The sequence below is a fragment of the Strongylocentrotus purpuratus genome, unplaced genomic scaffold (assembly GCF_000002235.5).
Source record: "Strongylocentrotus purpuratus isolate Spur 01 unplaced genomic scaffold, Spur_5.0 spur5_contig_830, whole genome shotgun sequence".
In the NCBI taxonomy this organism is placed as follows: Eukaryota; Metazoa; Echinodermata; class Echinoidea; order Camarodonta; family Strongylocentrotidae; genus Strongylocentrotus; species Strongylocentrotus purpuratus.
Genome location: NW_022145536.1, coordinates 38,930 through 57,852, shown reverse-complemented (window position 1 = coordinate 57,852; position 18,923 = coordinate 38,930). Strand labels below are relative to the sequence as shown.

The 18,923-nt window shown below is 36.7% G+C and overlaps 2 protein-coding genes across 3 annotated transcripts; both read right to left on the bottom strand.

The window, feature by feature from the left end:
- Window positions 1-471: 471 nt before the first annotated feature.
- Window positions 472-8,812, bottom strand: LOC100893880. 2 transcript variants are annotated; one of them, XM_003723724.3, is made up of 7 exons: window positions 8,484-8,812; window positions 4,504-4,845; window positions 3,907-4,083; window positions 3,354-3,518; window positions 2,772-2,853; window positions 2,157-2,230; window positions 472-1,946 (listed from the first exon to the last, which is right to left on the bottom strand). In XM_003723724.3, the coding sequence occupies exons 2-7, from the start codon at window positions 4,823-4,825 to the stop codon at window positions 1,564-1,566; spliced, it is 1,203 nt and encodes a 400-aa protein (XP_003723772.1). In that variant the 5' UTR covers window positions 4,826-4,845; window positions 8,484-8,812; the 3' UTR covers window positions 472-1,563. The 2 variants fall into 2 exon arrangements, with proteins under 2 accessions (XP_003723772.1, XP_011675493.1); XM_011677191.2 differs by having other exon boundaries at window positions 4,504-4,841.
- A 7,769-nt stretch (window positions 8,813-16,581) lies between these two features.
- On the bottom strand, window positions 16,582-17,560 carry LOC105442268. The gene is made up of 2 exons (XM_030983736.1): window positions 17,345-17,560; window positions 16,582-17,298 (listed from the first exon to the last, which is right to left on the bottom strand). Exons 1-2 carry the CDS (start codon window positions 17,558-17,560, stop codon window positions 16,582-16,584), a joined length of 933 nt encoding a protein of 310 aa, XP_030839596.1.
- Window positions 17,561-18,923: the final 1,363 nt, after the last annotated feature.

Sequence of the window (18,923 nt, the reverse complement as noted above, 5' to 3'; positions counted from 1 at the left end):
GCCAAAGTGATGCCTACATCATGTATCATGTTGTGATCAGCGAAGTGAGAGAATGAATTGAAGGTATCAAATGAAATGCATGGCATATGCTTTTTGCATAAGCAAAGTCACACACAAACACACACACGCGCAAAAATGTTCTTTGATATTTGATATGTGTGACAAGATTAATTATGTTAGGGATGTTATTTGGATCTGCAAAGACCGAATTAATACCCAAATCCAAATTGTTTTATTCAAACATCACACAAGCAAATTTGGCGCAAATCGATTTTTGCACTCTCGCAAACTATGCCACATGTTCATCCAAGCGTGAACACATACCACACAAAAATGATACCAAATGATTTGGGATAAAACACTCTTTCATAAGATGTATAATTATTTACTGTTCATAGATGATTTTTAAAATAATTAACAATTTTCTAGGTGTAAACTTTTTTTGTTGGACTCGCACTGTATATACACACATACACACCCACACAAACACACCCAAAGTACCCACTCACCACAAATACACATCAACCCCATTTTACGCACAACCATGTGTTTAATGCAGTTGATCGAACCAACAATCAGATATCAAAGACTTATTCTTGAAGTACTTTCCTGACGTATATTCAAAGACATAACATGCATAACCCTACAGAGGCTATTAATTTTACTTGTATTTTCTCGTCATAAAATACATTGTAAACAGTAACAATCGTTACGCGGTTAAATATATAACGGAAATGACCGAATTCACGTTATTTTCTAGGTTGGCCTGGTTGTGTTTTATGAGTTTATAGGTCCTACATTAACTAGAGCCGTTATGTTCATAATCTGGGTTATCTAGAGTGAAATTATACACTAAACGTATGCTACTTTAAGTACCTTGACAATGCTTGCCATTCCTTAAGCAGTAATTGTCTGCTTTACCGGGTATGCCTATTAAAAGATTTCCATAGTCAATCACTAATTTACAACAGATGTATACAATAAAGTTATTTTTAAAGACCATTATTCCTGAAATGAATAAGAGCATTATTTGTTGTTTCGTTTATATCATAAATGTTATGAAAGTTATCATTAAGTTTGATGAAATGGATAATCATGAAGTCACATATATCATGCAATATCGTCTTTCGAACTGTTTATTAAGAGACTGAGGAGGATGAATTCTGTTTATGGTGAAATACTGATAACTCCATAACCTTTTTTCACGGAAAGGGGGGGGGGGCGGATAATAAAAGTAATGTCCAAGAGAAGGGATTGATCTTAGAATGTCCTCATTATGTTAATTACGAATACAAATAGATAAACTCTTTGGACTAAATTGTGTTACAAGTATAGTCCAATATATCCATATCTGTGTATGTGATTTACAAACAGAATTTTGTTCACTTCGTTATGATGTTTAGGAATATAAAACCACGCAATTTACACTAAAAATTATTCTTATGTAATATACATATACAATCGATCTCTTTGAGTCTGAATCCAGCTAGAACATTTCCTTTAAAAGGATATCGCATGACAAGTACTGAACATTAATTTCAAGTTCATCATTCATAGATGAACTCAAGATTCATGATTGATGAAAGGCAATCTTTTCAGACTGTCTTGGCTCATGACTATGAAGTGAATGAACGCGACAGCGAGTAAACATGCAACCGTCTTGCCATTCAACATTTGCTTTATTCTAGACCATAACGAACAGCTCTCTTTCGATATTGTCATTTCATACAATATATTTCTTTCTGCGACATCCAAACACTTCAAAAGAAATTTCAAATACTCAATGCTTCTTGCATCATCATGTTCATGATCCTTTTCGGTGTAGTTTTCGAAGACCCATATGTTTTCTTCTGCGAAACCAATCTGGGAATGAAGAAGCTCAAGCTGAGTTTGGAAATCTCTCTTTTGAGACTTCTTGTTTGTAGCCACAATCATCAGTTGTCTGTCTGGAAAAAGAAGAAGAATTAGGAGTATGTTAGAATCAGCACAGTTATGTTTTGTGTGTAATAACAATAGTGTAGATTCGGGGATCCCACAATCCAGAAGAATAATTTCTGTTATAATGAAAGATGAATCAATACAATGAATTCAATTCAGTTCAATAAGTTTACCCCTAGATAGTAACCTGAAAAGCTAATTTTCTATCGAAAACTTACCACCATGGGAATATCCTATAGTTGAAAGCTGTTGGAGAAAATCCTGCATGGGGACTTGTGAACAAGGACCGTGACTGTAAAATAGATGAAAAGAGAAGAAGAAGAAGAATCTTTGTATCTTTTATCTGCTATCTTTTTAGAGTATTTTGCTATTATGGTTGGGCTTTCCTTTAACCCTGAACATATCCCATCCTCACCCTAAACCTAATCTTAAACCTAACATAAAACCCAATAGCAGCCTAACTAAAGCCTGAAACAGTAAACCACTTAGGGGATACTATCTGCGCATGGGCATATACAGATTTTATCCCCCAAAAGGTCTTTATGAAGCACGAAGTGTGACTTCTCTTATGTTTAAAGAATTTGTAAATATTTGGGCATCATTTGTAAAAGTGCTATCTCCGACGTGGTTTATTGACACCGGAGCACATGTGGGATTACCAATACCTATAGAGGCAATGAAGGGATCCGTGTATGTCAGGACTAATAACTTATGATACGAGGAATTTAACATACATTGCCATATCAATAAACGGATTTGTATATCTAGCTTTAGCACTATCTGCAAAATACATGGACTGCAACATGAAAATGAGATAAAAGCTCTACGATTACGTGAAATCGGAGACGAAAACAGGGCAGTGCACCACTCTCCCGTTCGTTATCCTCTTATGGGGATCGAGTCCACGCTTGCCACCTGAAAAATAAAATAATTAATTTGATATAGCTCTTTTTCGCTTCTTCAGGAACCAATTCATCTTTGCAAACATAAGGTACTTGTTACTGAATATTCTTTCGTCGCCGTCTTTGACAAATTCTCAACGATTTATTTTCTTCTTAATTTACTATTTGTTATAATTAAGTTGTAAGTCTCAAAGGATTAAAAGGTTATCTTGTTTGAGCTCATTTTTTGGATATTTTTCACTGTCATTGTATCTTTAGATGAAGAAATCATTAATACTGCGTTTTTACATGGAACCCCGTTATAAACAAAATTTTCAGCTTCATGGTTTAACCTGTGTGATTATTATGATTGATAAGGTTTCGTTTTCATTTTATAATATCATTTTACTCCTTGTATCTATATTCCATTTTACTGGAATAATACATATTATTATGTATTATTGATATTATTATTATTATCAATAATTGTATTCTTATCATCGTTATCATTGTTGTTGTTACTATGGTACTTACATATCTGTGGTATCAAACTGCCTTTTATTTGCCCCAGTGAATAGTCTTTCATGGGTCTATTGTCCATGACATGGATGCAATTGGTGAGGCGCACAGGATCTCTATACCGGGTTCTGCTTCCCTGATTATCATATCTACCCTCAGCTGCAACGGTCTCGTATTCACCTGCGTGAGAAAAAATAGAATCAACACTGTTCCTATCGTCAAAATCAAGCAAAATTTGAAATCAATAAAGCAAATTTTAATTAAAAAGATCATTTGTATTTGATAACAAACTTCAATGACTAATTGCAACACCAAATCTCCCCAGAAGTAAGTACTATTAAGAAAAAAACAAAACAAAGTTATCTTACTTTTACAGTATTAATTTATGTTTATTACTACATTCCTGGCACAGCCGATTTGAGAGGGATTAACCACGATCAGAAAGGTCCGGAACATCTATTTAGGTAAATGTGAGGTAATCACCTTTAACATGACATTTCAGAAAATGTGACCATGAAGGTTGTCAATTTCTTTGGTTGGTCACAGCATTAGTTGTCCATTTACTAACCTTTCAAAGCGAATTTGAGTGAATTGATGAAAGCGGATTTTCCAACACCCGCAACGCCAAACAGTCCGATATTAATCACTGGGGGAAATGTTTCATCCCATACAGTGTCTGTGCTTTTCCCAGGTGTATAGTCCTTAAGCGTCTCTCTTAGTTTATTCAACTCGGTTCTGTCTTCATCTGGAAAATTAAATGCCAACGTGAACACATAAAATATAGTAAAATTGTATACAATAAGTATCAATATTTAAAGCTTAATGTACAATATTCTGCATTTGAATAGGAAATATTTAAATATTTGAATATTTAAATTCATAAAACAAACAGAAAACGCTTGTTTTTTTCCTCTCTCTTTCTCTCTCTCTCTCTCTCTGTCTATGAAAAGTCAATCAGTTGTCAAGGAATCGACCTCATGTGTTTGGGCATTTTTCGTGTGGGAATGTAAATAGATAGTCTGACACACACGGCCTATGTATGGGACCCTGATATCATCAAAGACGGCATCGTTCTTTGAATGAGACTTTTAACCATACATTGTACATACAACAAAATGAAGATTCCATTACTCTTGTGCCATTTCGCGCCCAAGCTCAAACTTACCACTCGATGCATCGCTCTGCTGGGCTTGCACCTCTTCTTGAGCAACGTCAGTCATTGGGAGATATCTATCACACAGGTCACTCCTGCCGGCCATCTTCAGGATATGACTCAAGGCGGCTTTCTCCGTTGAAGACGTCTGTGTTTCACGCCAAGCGATGAGCATTCTTAATGTTCCCTCGTCCTTTGCATCAGCTGTATTTGCTGCTTTGTAGCCGGCGATATCAGTAGCTGACATTCCAAGTGCTGCTCCTAAATTATCCATTTGTTCATCTGTGCTCGTTTCTGTAGCAATGTCTTTCAGAATATCATCGAAATTATCCATCCTCTTTGGGATTATGCTAGCTATGTAAGAAACACATACGTAAAATGAAACATATAGGGATATAATTTTTAGATAGAATATTCAACAAGTAAAGATGTTGAGAGCCAGAAGACCGATATCTCATATACTTTTATTTAGAGTTAATGCCTTTCCGAAATCCTTTTGTCGAGAATAAGTTCACCTTATTGTCCACATAAAGGTTGTGTTTAGAAAAATATTTTAACATAAGGAATCTTCCTTTAAAAATAATTTGTTACCACTGAAATTGTGTACATTTGTATTTGGGAAATATAGTAAGCAAATTAGTTGGCCGTTTTGGTATGTTTGGACATTGAACATGTTGTTATTGTTTAGAAAATACATGAAGTTAGATAAAACGTGCTTTTTGGGGTCCAATTACGGTAATTATAAAACAGTTTGTATCCTTACAGCTGTGACCAGATTGTCTTTAGCACGGATGACGTCATTTCAGTATATACGCACACACACACGCGCGCGCCCATACCTATACGCACGAAATAAAAAAAGAGTAGGCTCTTTACTATTCGTTTCATTCGCTGTGAACCAAATTTTGTTCGTTTTTACACAGCTGGGGCCTAGCTTGCAGCCAATTACTGATTTAAAATAATTTTCATGCTTTCTGTTAAATTAACAGAGTATTAATGGTTTCAGAAATGTTTATTTGTGCCCTCGGTTATAATAAATAATGAAATTCTTTTCTTTGAGAACCAGTCTACCATAGCACGCCTAACATTAGGAAAAGACTGTAAATATGGCTTAAACTTAGCAGGGGCAGGGATAACGATGTTTGCTCAGTCTTGCATTCCTTTTTGTCCTTATAAAAAGGAAATCAGCACAGTCCAATTGCAATGTACACAATTTCAAGATCAAATTATACCTTGTGCTTTCGGTTGAAAACGTGGTAGAGCGCACATAATTCGATTTAAAGGGCCACTCTAACCCAACCAACATAAAGCCTTTTAAAACATGAATAAACCTATACTTTTTAATATTTCAGCCTCTAATTTTTCAGAAAATCTCTGTATTGACCCCCCAAAATGATAATAACCATCCATTTTTCACAGTTCTCATGCTTGCTGGGCTACGCCCCTCGAAAAAGGGTAACACGGTTACGTGGCCTTGATGACGCATTTGACATCATTGCGGGCATGCCCGATTTGTCCTACAACTAAGGATCTTACAATCTCATTGTAATTCAAAAATGAACCAAATTGGAATTATTAAGTGCATATTATTTTTCGGATAAATTTCTTTCCCCCCCTCAATTAATATCATAGTTTGCCTCGTAATGTCTAAATCACCCTCCTCTTCACCGGAGAGGCGCCTGCAGTGACTTCATATGCTATTGTGCAATACAGCTCCAAAAAATGGGCCCTTTTTCTGAGCGTTCTGATTCGTCATATTTAAAGCTAGATTTTATAATTATTAATGATTTCTAAGAAAAATCATTGTCATGTTCGGAATCTCCGTCAAAAATTATTTTACCTGGCTTTTTTCCATTTTTTTAAAGCCCATTTCCGATTTGTAAGATATAAACAAAGCAGGTGTTTATGTGTCAGAGGAAGGATGTCAATTTTTTTTTCACAGGCAAAAATGTCAGAAGTAAAAATGTCAAAGGTACAAATGACAGAGGTAAACATGTAAGACTTACAAAAGTCAGACTTAAAAATGTCAGAGGTACGAATGTTACAGGCAAAAATGTCATAGGTAAAGATATCAGAGGTTAAAAATGTCAGAAGTAAAATGTTAGAAGTAATTTTATCACGTGATTTTATTTTTACCAATCTTGACCCAAAAAATTGTAGTATTGTCATTGTCAAATAGAGATTTCAATGCATTATGATAAATAATTAATCAAGTCAAACTTAGTGCAACGATATTGAAACGTCACTTTCCAAAAAAGCCTCGGAAAATGAATGCTTGATGAAGAAACGTTCTTAGTACTTTTGAAAAGTACTGCAATATGGAATGTGTGTATATAGGATAATCGGCATTATTTATAGCCATTCAGGTTTTTTGGCCTGAATTATTTGTATTTCAAATTGCATCAGCGTAGATCTTCATTGACTCAAATTTCATGAAATACTATTATCACCTCTGGCCTCTGACAATGAAAGTAGGTAATTTCATGGAACCAAGAGTTCTAAATAACTGAACATTTTCAGCACATAGGATGAAGAACGAATATAATATAAGTGGAAAGAGTTACATAATGGAAGTGAAATAGCAAGTAAGAACCCATTGAACAGCAGATAAATAATGAAAGAGGATTTTGACCAGTTGACCAACTGAAGAAAATCAAAATGTTTAATTGTTTTTTAACAGCTTTCATATTTTTACAATTGGATTTAAAAATATTTATATAGATAAATATGATTATATCTTTAATGTTAGTATTATAATCATCAATATTATAATTATTAATATCATAATCATTATCAATAGTAGTAGTAGTATGCCTTATCAGTTGAAAAGGGAAATTGCTTACGTTAAGGAATCACATTTTCAGAAAAATCTCAATCTTGAAAAAACAGTATTAAAGAGAGAAAGGCACAATCTATTTTCCAGTAAGAAGTACTTTTACAACACTTAAGTTTCCTATCAACCATTTATCAGATTTAAAGTTCATTTACCTTTACTAAGTTCAATTAGCTTTAATTATCAAATAATCAGCTATTCTGTAACAATGCTATACAAAATTCGATATTATTGAATTTGATGAATGGTAGACAGGAAACCTTATCTTATCATCTCATTATTATTTTTTAAATGTCATTGCCTTGGCATTGTCCTTCCTTTTTTGTAAATATTATGTTATATAATTCTTAATCTTTTACTTAGTGTAAAATACCAAAGCTTTGTATTTAATCACAACATATTTATCCTAGATGTAGAATAGCTTGTAGCTTTAGTATGTATTCAATAGTTATTCATATTTATCTCTTACATTCTCATTCATTGCTGTGAAACTTTCGTATGTCAGTGGTACAAGACACGATTAGCATTAAATGCTACTTTCTGGTCCCATTTATCCTTTCAATGTTAACCATTCACATTTCATTGTTATGTTATTGATGTACTTTTTTTTTTGGATTACAAACTTCAAACTCAAACTCAACTCAACTCAACTCTATAATATATCTATTAAAAATAGAAGATTCTTTGGACATATTATTCCGTTACACTTGGAATTTACCAAAAGTCAATCATTGTTTTTTCTCTTTTTTCACTGCGTACTCGCTACACGTTCTGATGTGCACTAAAGCAGGGCTTATACTTAGCCGAGTTGGAGCCACGAGTTGTGGCGACCTGGCTCGATCTTATGGCAAGCAGTTTTATCATTAAAACAGATTTCTTGATATCACGAAATCGAATTCTTGATATTACGAATTCAATTCTTGATATAATAATAATAATACTAATAATGATAATCTTTTTTAGTCCACTCCAAATTTTATTAAACCGAAATGAAAATTATTTTTTGATATCAAGAAATATGTTTTAATGATAAAACGGCTTGCCACAAGATCGAGCCAGCTCGCCACAACTCGAGGCTCCAACTCGGTTAAGTGGGAGCCCTGCTGACTCGCCGTTCAGTTTTAAATATATCAGTGAAGCATTAATGCTAGCAGCTTACCTCTTGTATTCCGTGTTGAACTGATGTTTCACTTCTAATCACACTTATTTCTAAGCTCATGGACGTGCTGAAAGAATTGGAGAAACCAGGATGAAAATTTAGCTTTAGTGGAATTATCTGCAACTCGGGATCGTACATTTGTGCACTGCACACGAGAAACGTGTTATGATGAGGTCACATGGCCTTTTCAAAAGGTACGATGTTCGGAAAAACCCAAGTCTCCCTTTGTTTACTAACCAACTATAGTAGCATGTTTGTAAAAGCTGAACAAAGACAACTCTACGCACAAAACTATACGGTCATTTATGGGTGGTCATGATGAATATCACGTGAAGAGACAAATGCTGCCAACGTTTGGGGGTTTGATTTTAACTGGTATTTATTTTATGATTGCAGTAGTATTTGAATGAAAACCATCGAACTAGTTTATTTAAATTTGAATAGGCTTACAAATGGAAATACATTTTCGGCTTACTAAAAAGGAAGGGAATGCATGTATAAACATAGCATGATGTATTTACAATGTGTCCTGCTGTATACAAAAGCCCAACGCACACTAGACGAACTGTCTGCGATCCGATTGAGGAAGAATTTGCAAAAGCAATTGATATGATTTTACATAAAAAATATTGTGTACTCTGTATGTTTTGGGTTCAAAACCGATAATCTATATCAAGATACCACTGTTTATATCAATGTTGTTAATACGTATATGAAGAGATAAGGGAGTCGACCTCAAAGAAAAAAAAAAGTATAATGTTTTAAATATATAATTTGTTAATACGGTCGGGCTCCTTTGGATAAAGAATGTGAAGTCCTGATGTGCCATGTTAGGGTTGCGGCTGTTCTTTTGACTTTGTTAGCATTTTCTCTTTCTTCTGCCAACTGTTTTACAATGTACAAACTTCATAGTGGCGGATCTAGCTTTTTGCTAAGGGGGGTGGGGGGGGGGGGGGGTGGTGACCCAATGACGATGCAGCATTGTTCACGAGCCGCGAAGGAAGCGGCGAGGCGATTTGTGTGGCTCTATTTTGAACCTCTTGTGGAGCATCGTCAACGAGCCGCGTAGCGGCTAGGCGATATTTTTTGGGCTATTCTGAAGTGATGTTTTCCTGGCATCTGCTCACACAATGGAGACCATAAAAAGTCTGGACACATGATGGCGTTTTTCTACGCACATCACATTTTCACTTGGCAGCCCAAGGGGGTGGGGGGGGGGGGGGGTAGGGGTAACCCCCTCTAGATCCGCCCCTGTAGATCCGCGCCTGCCTACTTATTTCTCTCCATATCAGATGGGTAGGGTTCATACTTTGTTTTGAGCATTGTACTCTCATATTCACATTTTCTAAGCAATATTATAGAATTTGTCCGGACAGATTGGTTATCCAGACGGGACGATTTCCAAACTGGTAAAGTGAAGAAAAAAAGTTTACAACCGGGGATAACGAGAAATCTTTCATAAATCTTTTAAGACTTAAGTTGGGAAATATTATAATGGACAAAATGTTATGATGGTTACTGCTAATTGATGAATATCTTTTGTTAAATGCGAAGATAAAAGGGAAGGCTCAATTGTTGTCAAGTGTCAGGACACACAACCCCAATCACACAAACTAATAGTAATTCTTTGATATCTTTGAGTTTATGTTACCAGATTTTCAGTAGCTCTGAGCATGTTTACTAGTATATACTTAAGCAACATCTTTTAGGATTTTAGCTTATATTAAACTGTACGTGCCAACTGTGTTGCCTTTGATACAATAAATCTTCATTCAGAAACTGCTTTTAAAGAAGCTGTAAACACAGATTGAAACTTTCCTGGAACTTTGGAAGTTCCTACAATGTGCAGTATTTACAAAGTGCGTGCTCGCATGAGAACGCGTTTGAATCATAGGTTTAAATCTATTCATACGCAAAGGAAACAATCTACGCAATAAGTGCTCGGATTCAATAACATGCCTGATAGCTGAAAGGGCTCATGACATCGAAATACAAGTGTATTCCTGTTGGTGTGCAGTCCTGCATACATCTGATATGTAATCTTCTGAATCTGTTTCATAGAATTTCAAATATTTTTTGAAACATTTGTTTTTCAAACTTGCTAAGCTCCACCCCAAAAATCTCCAGATCCATTCCCCTTGTGACATCATGTGTCAGTCATCAATGAGCTAACTTGAGAAAGTGGTATGTATCTTTGCCGAAGTCGACCACCTGTTACAATACGTAATACAATAGCAACATACAATTTGCTATGTTTACATTTCAAAATTTACATTTTAAAATATGAGATGTATGTAGGACTGCACACCAACAGGAATACACTTGTATTTCGATGTCATGGGCCCTTGAAATCAGAGAGGCTGACAGGAATGCAGCGACTTACTGGACCATATACTGCTACAGCTGACCTGAGATGGCGCTAGAGGTGATTTTGCGGTAGTGCTTCTAGTATGGTATGGCTTCAGGAGAACTATATTGCCTTCGCCTCTTAACTCATGGCAATATGATTCTGTTGCGGGTAATATATTCTGATATCTCCCTTACGGCCGTCCAATATTATATAAATATACTGTATAATGTAATATATAGAAGAGGCCTAGCCATCGATTTCTTGTTAAGAATGTGCTCAGCGATATATAACGCCAGCATATCAAAGTTCTGAACGATTTACTACGAAATGAAGTAACTATCAGATTCCCTAATTTTGAATAAAATTACTTTGAATAAAATTAATTTCATATTTAGGTTTTACGGAAACGTTGGAGTTCAATTCAATTTTTTAATTTTATATGCCAAATACTAAATATTTTCCAACATATGCAAACATAGCGTACTCTCACTAAATTCTAAGTTATTATCGTTCTCTTGAACAATACATTTATGTTAAAAATAACAAATTTGTATTGATTGATAATTGGTGGAAAAAACATTGTGTTGCTTAAAAAAAAAATTAAAATAAAAAATTATCTTGTATAATCAGCTATATTCTTGTTGTTGATTCTATTGGTTATATTATGTATGTATATTCATATATGGTTTGTTATGTTTTGTAAAGTCGAAAGCAATATTGAATAAAGATGATTTTATTAAAAAAAAAGAAAAAAGATTCCCTCATTTGAATGGGATCGATAGAACATAATATATACAATCAATTACAGAATATAAAGTTAAATTTGTTTTACATCCCTTCGATAGGTATCAAAGTACAATGTATTCAGTTAATAACACGTCTTTTTTGTGTCATATTAATCAACACTCTGAGGTTTCCTAAATGTTTTTTTTATTAACAATATAGAGAGACTAATACATTTTTTCCTTAAATTATTAATTTTATAATGGCAGTTAAAATCTACGAAACTCATCCATAAGCATAATAAAAAGGTTATAAACAAACATTTAAAAAAGCACCAGATTCTTGAGTAAGGAGCGCTATTGAGGCGATTTATTTTTGATTTCTGTAACCTCTCCTACAATATCTATTCCCCAATCCTCCGTGAGTATATATACGTTCATATTTATAGCTTGACATATTATGATAATAGCTAATCATTGTAATTGTTATCACAAAGAGCAAATTAAATGACTATGACTTCAATGTAATTTACCATTTACATGTACCAAGACAGAAGGTAAGCTTTTTCAGAGTTAATTCAGCGCTACATAATAATATACGATTCTACTTTACAAGGAGTAAATTATATCCATGAAAATCGATTCATTTATAACTCGCAGTCGCCGTCATTATGACCATACTATTATTATGAAAGCAATTGTAAAGACTCTTCAAATATCAACCGAAGGCGGTTTGAATGTCTGGTCCATTACAAAATGCAATCATAATTTCTACAGGCTATACATTAGGGTATCGAATGACCTTGAGTTAATTTATCGAAAGTATCTGTTCACCTATGTAATAAAGTGTCAACGGAGTTTATTTTTTTGCCTACTGATTTGAGGCTGTATATATACATGATTAGAATTGTATTGACTCTATGACCCCCTCTCGGGGTATGAGTGAACAAACAAACACTACAAGTTTGAATAGCAATGCACGACTTGTGAATACAATTCTTATACATTATACATAGATAATAACACAAAAATACAAACGATATTAGGTATATAGTGTGTGAAAGTACAAACGTGAAAAATGTAACCAAATAGTAAACACAATATATACACAATGTAGATAGGGACAATAATAAAATGTATAAGTATAATGCAGTCTATCTACAAGCTTAAGAGTAAATAAAGTATGCTGTTTCACTATCCTACCGCTACGAGTAAGTGTAGGTTCAGCTCTAATTGTACTACCTGAAATGCTTGAATTATCTCCTTTCTCTGTTTTTAAGAAAATTTCAATATAATGAGGCGAGTAAATCTCGCTGAATTCTTCAACTGAGAAGTGCTTGAATATGTATTATAACCTCTTTGCATAAAGTTGAAATAACTTTGTCTTTTCTCTTTACATTAAACTATTATTTACAATATGGTCCATTTGAATAACCCAGGCCCTCTAGCAGAAGAAGAAAAATATTTCCTCATCAAATGACAAGAGGCAGGGTCACGAATACAATGAAATACAGTGTCGGGGGGGGGGGGTACGATTTTGTACAAATTATCTTTATTTGCTAATGCGCAGTCATATTCTACGAACTGGTGAATACAATTCTTATACATTATACATAGATACTAACACAAAAGGTACAAACGATACTAGGTATATAGTGTATGAAAGTACAAACGTGAAAAATGTAACCAAATAGTAAACACAATGTATACATATAATGGAGAAAGCGACAATAATAAAATGTATATATAATGCATTCTATTTACAAGCTTAAGAGTACAAAAAAGTAGGCTGTTTCACTATCCTACCGCTACGAGTACGTGTAGGTTCAGCTCTAATTGTACTACTTGAAATGCTTAAACTATCTCCTTTTTCTGTTTTTGAGCAACAATAATGGCGGATCCAGGATTTGTTGGGGCAGGCAGAAACAGTTATGCATATTTTCTCATAAACAACTTAGTATAAAAACATGCTTCATTCTCCTCAGAATTTTCTGACAAGCAAAGAAACAATCGAATTGTTAGAGTACACATCCCCCGAACAACAAACAAAAATTCAATTTTAGGGGAGGGAGTTCGCTTTTTGGAGTAGGAATCGTAGATGTAGGAGCAGCTGGGGGGGGGGGGCACACATTTAGGGCACATTTTGTTGTTATACTTGCAATATTTCTCATTGGATTTAGCCGGGGAATGTGCTCCCGTGACCCCTGGATCCGTCATCAATCAGAACACTTTACATGACTATGTACACATTCAGAAACCTCCGAAAAGTACTTGGAAGAGTGTTATCTATAAATAGTTAATGCATTCAGCTAAATGGTAGGATCTATGATGACTCAATAGAGGCATTTACACTGTCTTCCAAACACGCCAAAAAATGCCAAACCGGAGCCTGGCCGCGATGTTACCAAGGGCAACTACGCTTTACCGGCAGAAACGCCAAGCCCCAAACATTCCAAAACGAAGTGTGATCTTTTGGCGTGTTTTGGCGTGTTTTGGCGTGTTTGCCCAATAAACAGAACACCAAAAAGTAACCTCTTTTGGGAGTGTATTTTAAGTGATTTTAAAGTATAGTGCCTTTTGAACTAGATTTGAACGTTATCGACACGTGCCTTCATTTAAACAAAACGGTACTCCTGTTCACGTTTTCATCTAACCTAAAAACCACCAGTTTATCACGCGACTGGAGTAACGTGATTCCACTTACCTCTGTAAATCAAGTGTTTATGACCAAATAACCACTTGACCAAGCAACGAGTTTTTTGTCAGTTAACCGATGGTGGCGATAAATACGTAATTATTTGGTCTTGTAAGCACCTTTATTGATTGGTTTCACACGTTATCCAAGGTTGATGGTAATAATCACGTTACTTACACCGGCTAATCGTCTTATTGTTCTGTCCGTGAATCTCTGGTTATATTCAACTAGTAATTCTGAGGTGTCTTACACACCTCTTTAAAAGGTTTCAAAGTTACCATAAATTTCTTGGTTATGATCACGTGGCTCAAGCTGATTACTAATCTAAGCTGTGAAAACGTGATATGTAGGTGTGAAAATTAGTAATTATTAAGTGTTTTAAAACACCTTTTTAAATGGTAGTCAAAGTTGCCATAAGTTCCGCGGTGATGATCTCGTGACTCAAACGGATTATTGATCTAAGCTTGTCATACGTGACTTTTAGGGGTGAAAAATTAGTCATTATTAGGTGTCTTAAAACACCTATTTAAATGGTTTCAAAGTTACCACAACTTTCTTGGTGATGATCACGTAGTTAAAACTGATTACTAATCTAAGCTGTGAATCCGTGATATTTAGGTGTGAAAAATTAGTCATTATTAGGTGTATTAAAACACCTATTTAAATGGAAGTCAAAGTTGCCATAAGTTCCGCGGTGATGATCTCGATCGTGACTGAAACGGATTATTAATCTAAGCTGGGCATACGTGACTTTTAGGTGTGAAAAATTAGTCATGATTAGGTGTCTTAAAACACCTATTTAAATCGTAGTCAAAGTTGCCAGCAGTTCCGCGGTGATGATCGCGTGACTCAAACGGATTATTAATATAAGCTGGGTATTCCGTGTTTTCCATGTGTGAAAATGAGTTATTCTGGGGTGTCTTGATGGTTTCACAGTTACCATTTAAGTTCCGTGGTGATAATCCCGTGACTGTTGGCATATTTCTATGTTCACCAGTTGATAACTGACTGTTGGCATATTTTCATTGCACCAGTTGATAACTGGATTGTGCATATTTCCAGTTGCACCAGTTGATGACTGAGCGTCGGCATATTTCGAGTTGACCCAGCTGACACCAATTCATTTGCATATTGAATATGGGGTGCGTGCAGATCTATGTTTTTTAAACAATTTATCTGAATTTACAGCATATTTCTTAATTACTGATGATTTAACTATATGCAATTCATTTCGAAAATACTACAAATATAAATTTCCAGTTATTAGGACATTTCGCTACTTTGTATAAATAGTTAAACATGAATAAGGGAAACATTAACTGTGAACTAAAATAATTTCAATAAAGTACAAGTATACGATTTTTTTTCTCGATTAATTCAATTATGTAAGTCTACTTATTACCAATGCCCTTACATTGGAAATAAAGACGTACCAGTATTGAAGTATTGTTGCTGTTCAACTGGTTGGAAGTTTTACCAAATGGTTCTAATGGCTCAGCTAGACCAGTTGAATTATAACTGGCCTGGATCAACTGGATCATTTAGCCCATTTCAATTTCCAGGGTTACCAGTTGGCATTAAATGGTTCATCAACTGGACCAGTTGCAACTAGCTTTCTCTTCTGGGATGTTTGCACCCACCCTCCCCCCACCCACCCCCTCTAATCCCAAACTGCTTCCGGCGCGCCTGGACGTAATTATGGAAGATCAAGACACGATGTTCAGAAACGGGATGAGAACGTCATTATTTTAGTTCATTTATTGTGTAACATTTGCGTAATTGTTGGGTTGAACGCGGGTTACAGTAACATACTTCCTCTTCGACGTAAATTTCACGTGAATGAAGAACATGATTCATCTCAAGTCAGCCTCGTAATATTCACGTGAATTTCACGCAGATATTTTGACTAAAACTATCACTACAGTCACACGGCCATGTTACGGACCTGCGGATGCCTGCGTATATTTGGATAATGAAAATGCGTAATTTTTAACCCCAATACGGAAATTTGAGCAAAAGTTACCTATATTCTGCGGACGATACGGATTAGTTACGGATGTTACGTATGAATTACGGATGTTACGGGTAAAACCTGCGGATGAACCCATCCGCTGCCAACCCGCTGACACATGTTACTGACGACTTACGGATGACTTACGGATTTTACGGATGACTTACGGACGATACGGATGACTTACGGACGATACGGATAAGTTACGCTCGTGTCTGCGCATGTCGGCTTCCTCTGGCGTCCGCACCATCCGCATATAAACCCACGTGGATCGGAGCTTGCTTCAGTCGCATTTCATCAAGTCTGAGATCTAGTTCCAGTTATTCAACAGTTTCTTCTCCATCTTTTTGGACTTTCGTGTGCATCATGTCTGGCAGAAGAAGTAGCAGAAAAACCTGCTCAGCGGATGCCTGGTCTCTCAGGAGGTTGTGGATGCACAGGCAGGCGAGGACGATGGTCTCCACTGTGGAAGGCACCTGTGCCATAGCACTCAGAAGACACCGGAATCTGTTTGCAAGAATGCCAAAGGCATTCTCCACACATCTCCTGGCTCTGGAAAGTCTATAGTTAAATATCCTCTCCTCCATGGTCAGTGGCTTGGCACCAAAAGGCTTCATCAGGGTGGTGCGTAGTGCAAATGCAGCGTCAGCAATCACGAAATAAGGGATGTCTCGATCATCATGAGGCAGTGGCTCATCTGGTGGTATTCCAATGTTCTCATCGTCAATTGCCTCTTTCAGACTGCACGTGTTCCAAATCTGGGCATCAGAACTCGCACCACCTGCTCCCACCTCCACCCACCGGAACTTGTAGTTGCCATCAACCAGGGCAAGGAGTACAATCGAGTTGTACCCCTTATAGTTGTAGAACTGGGAGCCACAGTTCGCGGGTGCCTTGATGCGGATGTGCTTGCCATCTAAGGCTCCCAGGCAATGGTGGAAGTTCCACCGGTCGGAGAAGGTCTGGGCAATGCCCTTCCACCCCTCTGGAGTAGATGGGTTGCTGATGGTCTCCTCGCCATACTCAGCGTAGATGGCCTGACACACGTCCAACACCAAGAGTGAGATGGTGTTGTGGGGGTACATAGAATAGGTACATCAGGCTGTGGTAGGAGTCCCCACTGGCAAGGTAGCGCATGGTGATGGCGACCTTCAAGCCTACTGGAAGGGCCTTCCTGTACCAGGTATCATACTTCTGTAAGCGAGGAGTGAGGCGGGTGACCATTTCGGCAAACATGGCAGGTGTGATGCGGGTGAAGTTGCGGAAGCCCTGAACATCCTCATTGCGTAGCAGGTGCATCAGGTTACCATAGGCACCCTGGTGTGGTAGCAATGTGATCCAGTGACGAACTCAACACATCCTCTCTTTTCTCCTTTCAAGAATGGCTTGCATCTTGGCCATCAGGATCTTCATCTGCATCTGATTGTGTTGGATGGCCATCAAACAATCCAGCAACACAAGGCGGCGTTCTCTCTCCATCTTGAGTGACCTGTGAAAGTCTACAGTTGAAGAACTGACAATGATGAGGATGCTGGCAGCATCCAGGGTTGCATACCCAAGTGAAGACCATTTGGCATGGGCGACATCCGCCGAAATGAAAGAAGACATAGGTAAAAATTCCGCATATTATCCGTATCTCAACCGTAACATACATATCCAATCCGTAACATCCGTATCCCATCCGTAATATTCGTATCCCATCCGCAAGCATACGCAATTACCGCAAGTCCTATCGTAAGATCCGCAATATATATGTCAAAAATACGTTAAACATACGTAACTCCTACGTAATAGTGTTTACGTACCCCTATGTATCCGCAGGCATCCGCACACCCGACAAAGTGTGCGGATCAGTTACGTATCTAACGTATCCTGCGGATGAGTTTACGTATCTTACGTATGAGTTACGTATTTTACGTATGGATAACGTATATTCTGCGGATGCTTACGTATATTTCATCCGCAGCAAAATTTTGAGATTTTCAAAATTCCGCTGCGGATCTGCGTATGTCTGCGGATCCTGCGGATTGAATTACGGATGGATACGGATGCTTACGGATGATACGGATCCTTGCGGATGCTTACGGACTTTTATCCGTAAGCATCCGCAGCTACCGTAAGTGGCCGTGTGACTGTGCCATAAGGCTTCACGTGTTTCTGTGACGCGATAATTTCGTGTATGAAGATGTAATTTCATAACCAAACAAACACGGGAGTATTAGGTTTACAAACCATGGTCTCCAAGGTAGGGATAATCACGTTATTATAATGGTGATATTGCAGTGACAATTGCGTGATTTAGTGTACGTGTGTTTTAAGTTACCTAATGCAAAAAACGTATTAACACATTTACGTAAATGTCCGGTGTTTGAAGAACGTAACTCTCCTCAAGTCGATACCTTGATATTGACGTGATTTTCACGAGATTTTGTTTATTGGGTGGCAAGTATAAACGCTCGCAGTTGTAACATCGCGATGTTAGGTAAAGTGACTTGAGGAGCGGGGCTAGATGTCGTCCTTTTGAAGACAATGATAGAACGATTAATACAAAGAATAACATAAGAGAAGGTGACAGAAGGAAGAAACTAAGAATAACATAAGGATAGACAGAAAGAGAAAGTGATAGAAGGAAGAAACAAAGAATAACATAAGGATAGACAGA

Bases quoted from the DNA above. Each gene is read 5' to 3' on its own strand.
- LOC100893880 (XM_003723724.3), bottom strand. From the start codon at position 4,825: ATGGATAATTTCGATGATATTCTGAAAGACATTGCTACAGAAACGAGC. The intron at 4,084-4,503 runs GTAAGTTTGAGC...TTAATTTTCCAG, and splicing joins GCAGAGCGATGCATCGAGTG to ATGAAGACAGAACCGAGTTG. The intron at 3,519-3,906 runs GTTAGTAAATGG...TTTCTCACGCAG, and splicing joins ACTCAAATTCGCTTTGAAAG to GTGAATACGAGACCGTTGCA.
- LOC105442268 (XM_030983736.1), bottom strand. From the start codon at position 17,560: ATGCACCTGCTACGCAATGAGGATGTTCAGGGCTTCCGCAACTTCACC. The intron at 17,299-17,344 runs GTACCCCCACAA...GACGTGTGTCAG, and splicing joins GCCTGATGTACCTATTCTAT to GCCATCTACGCTGAGTATGG.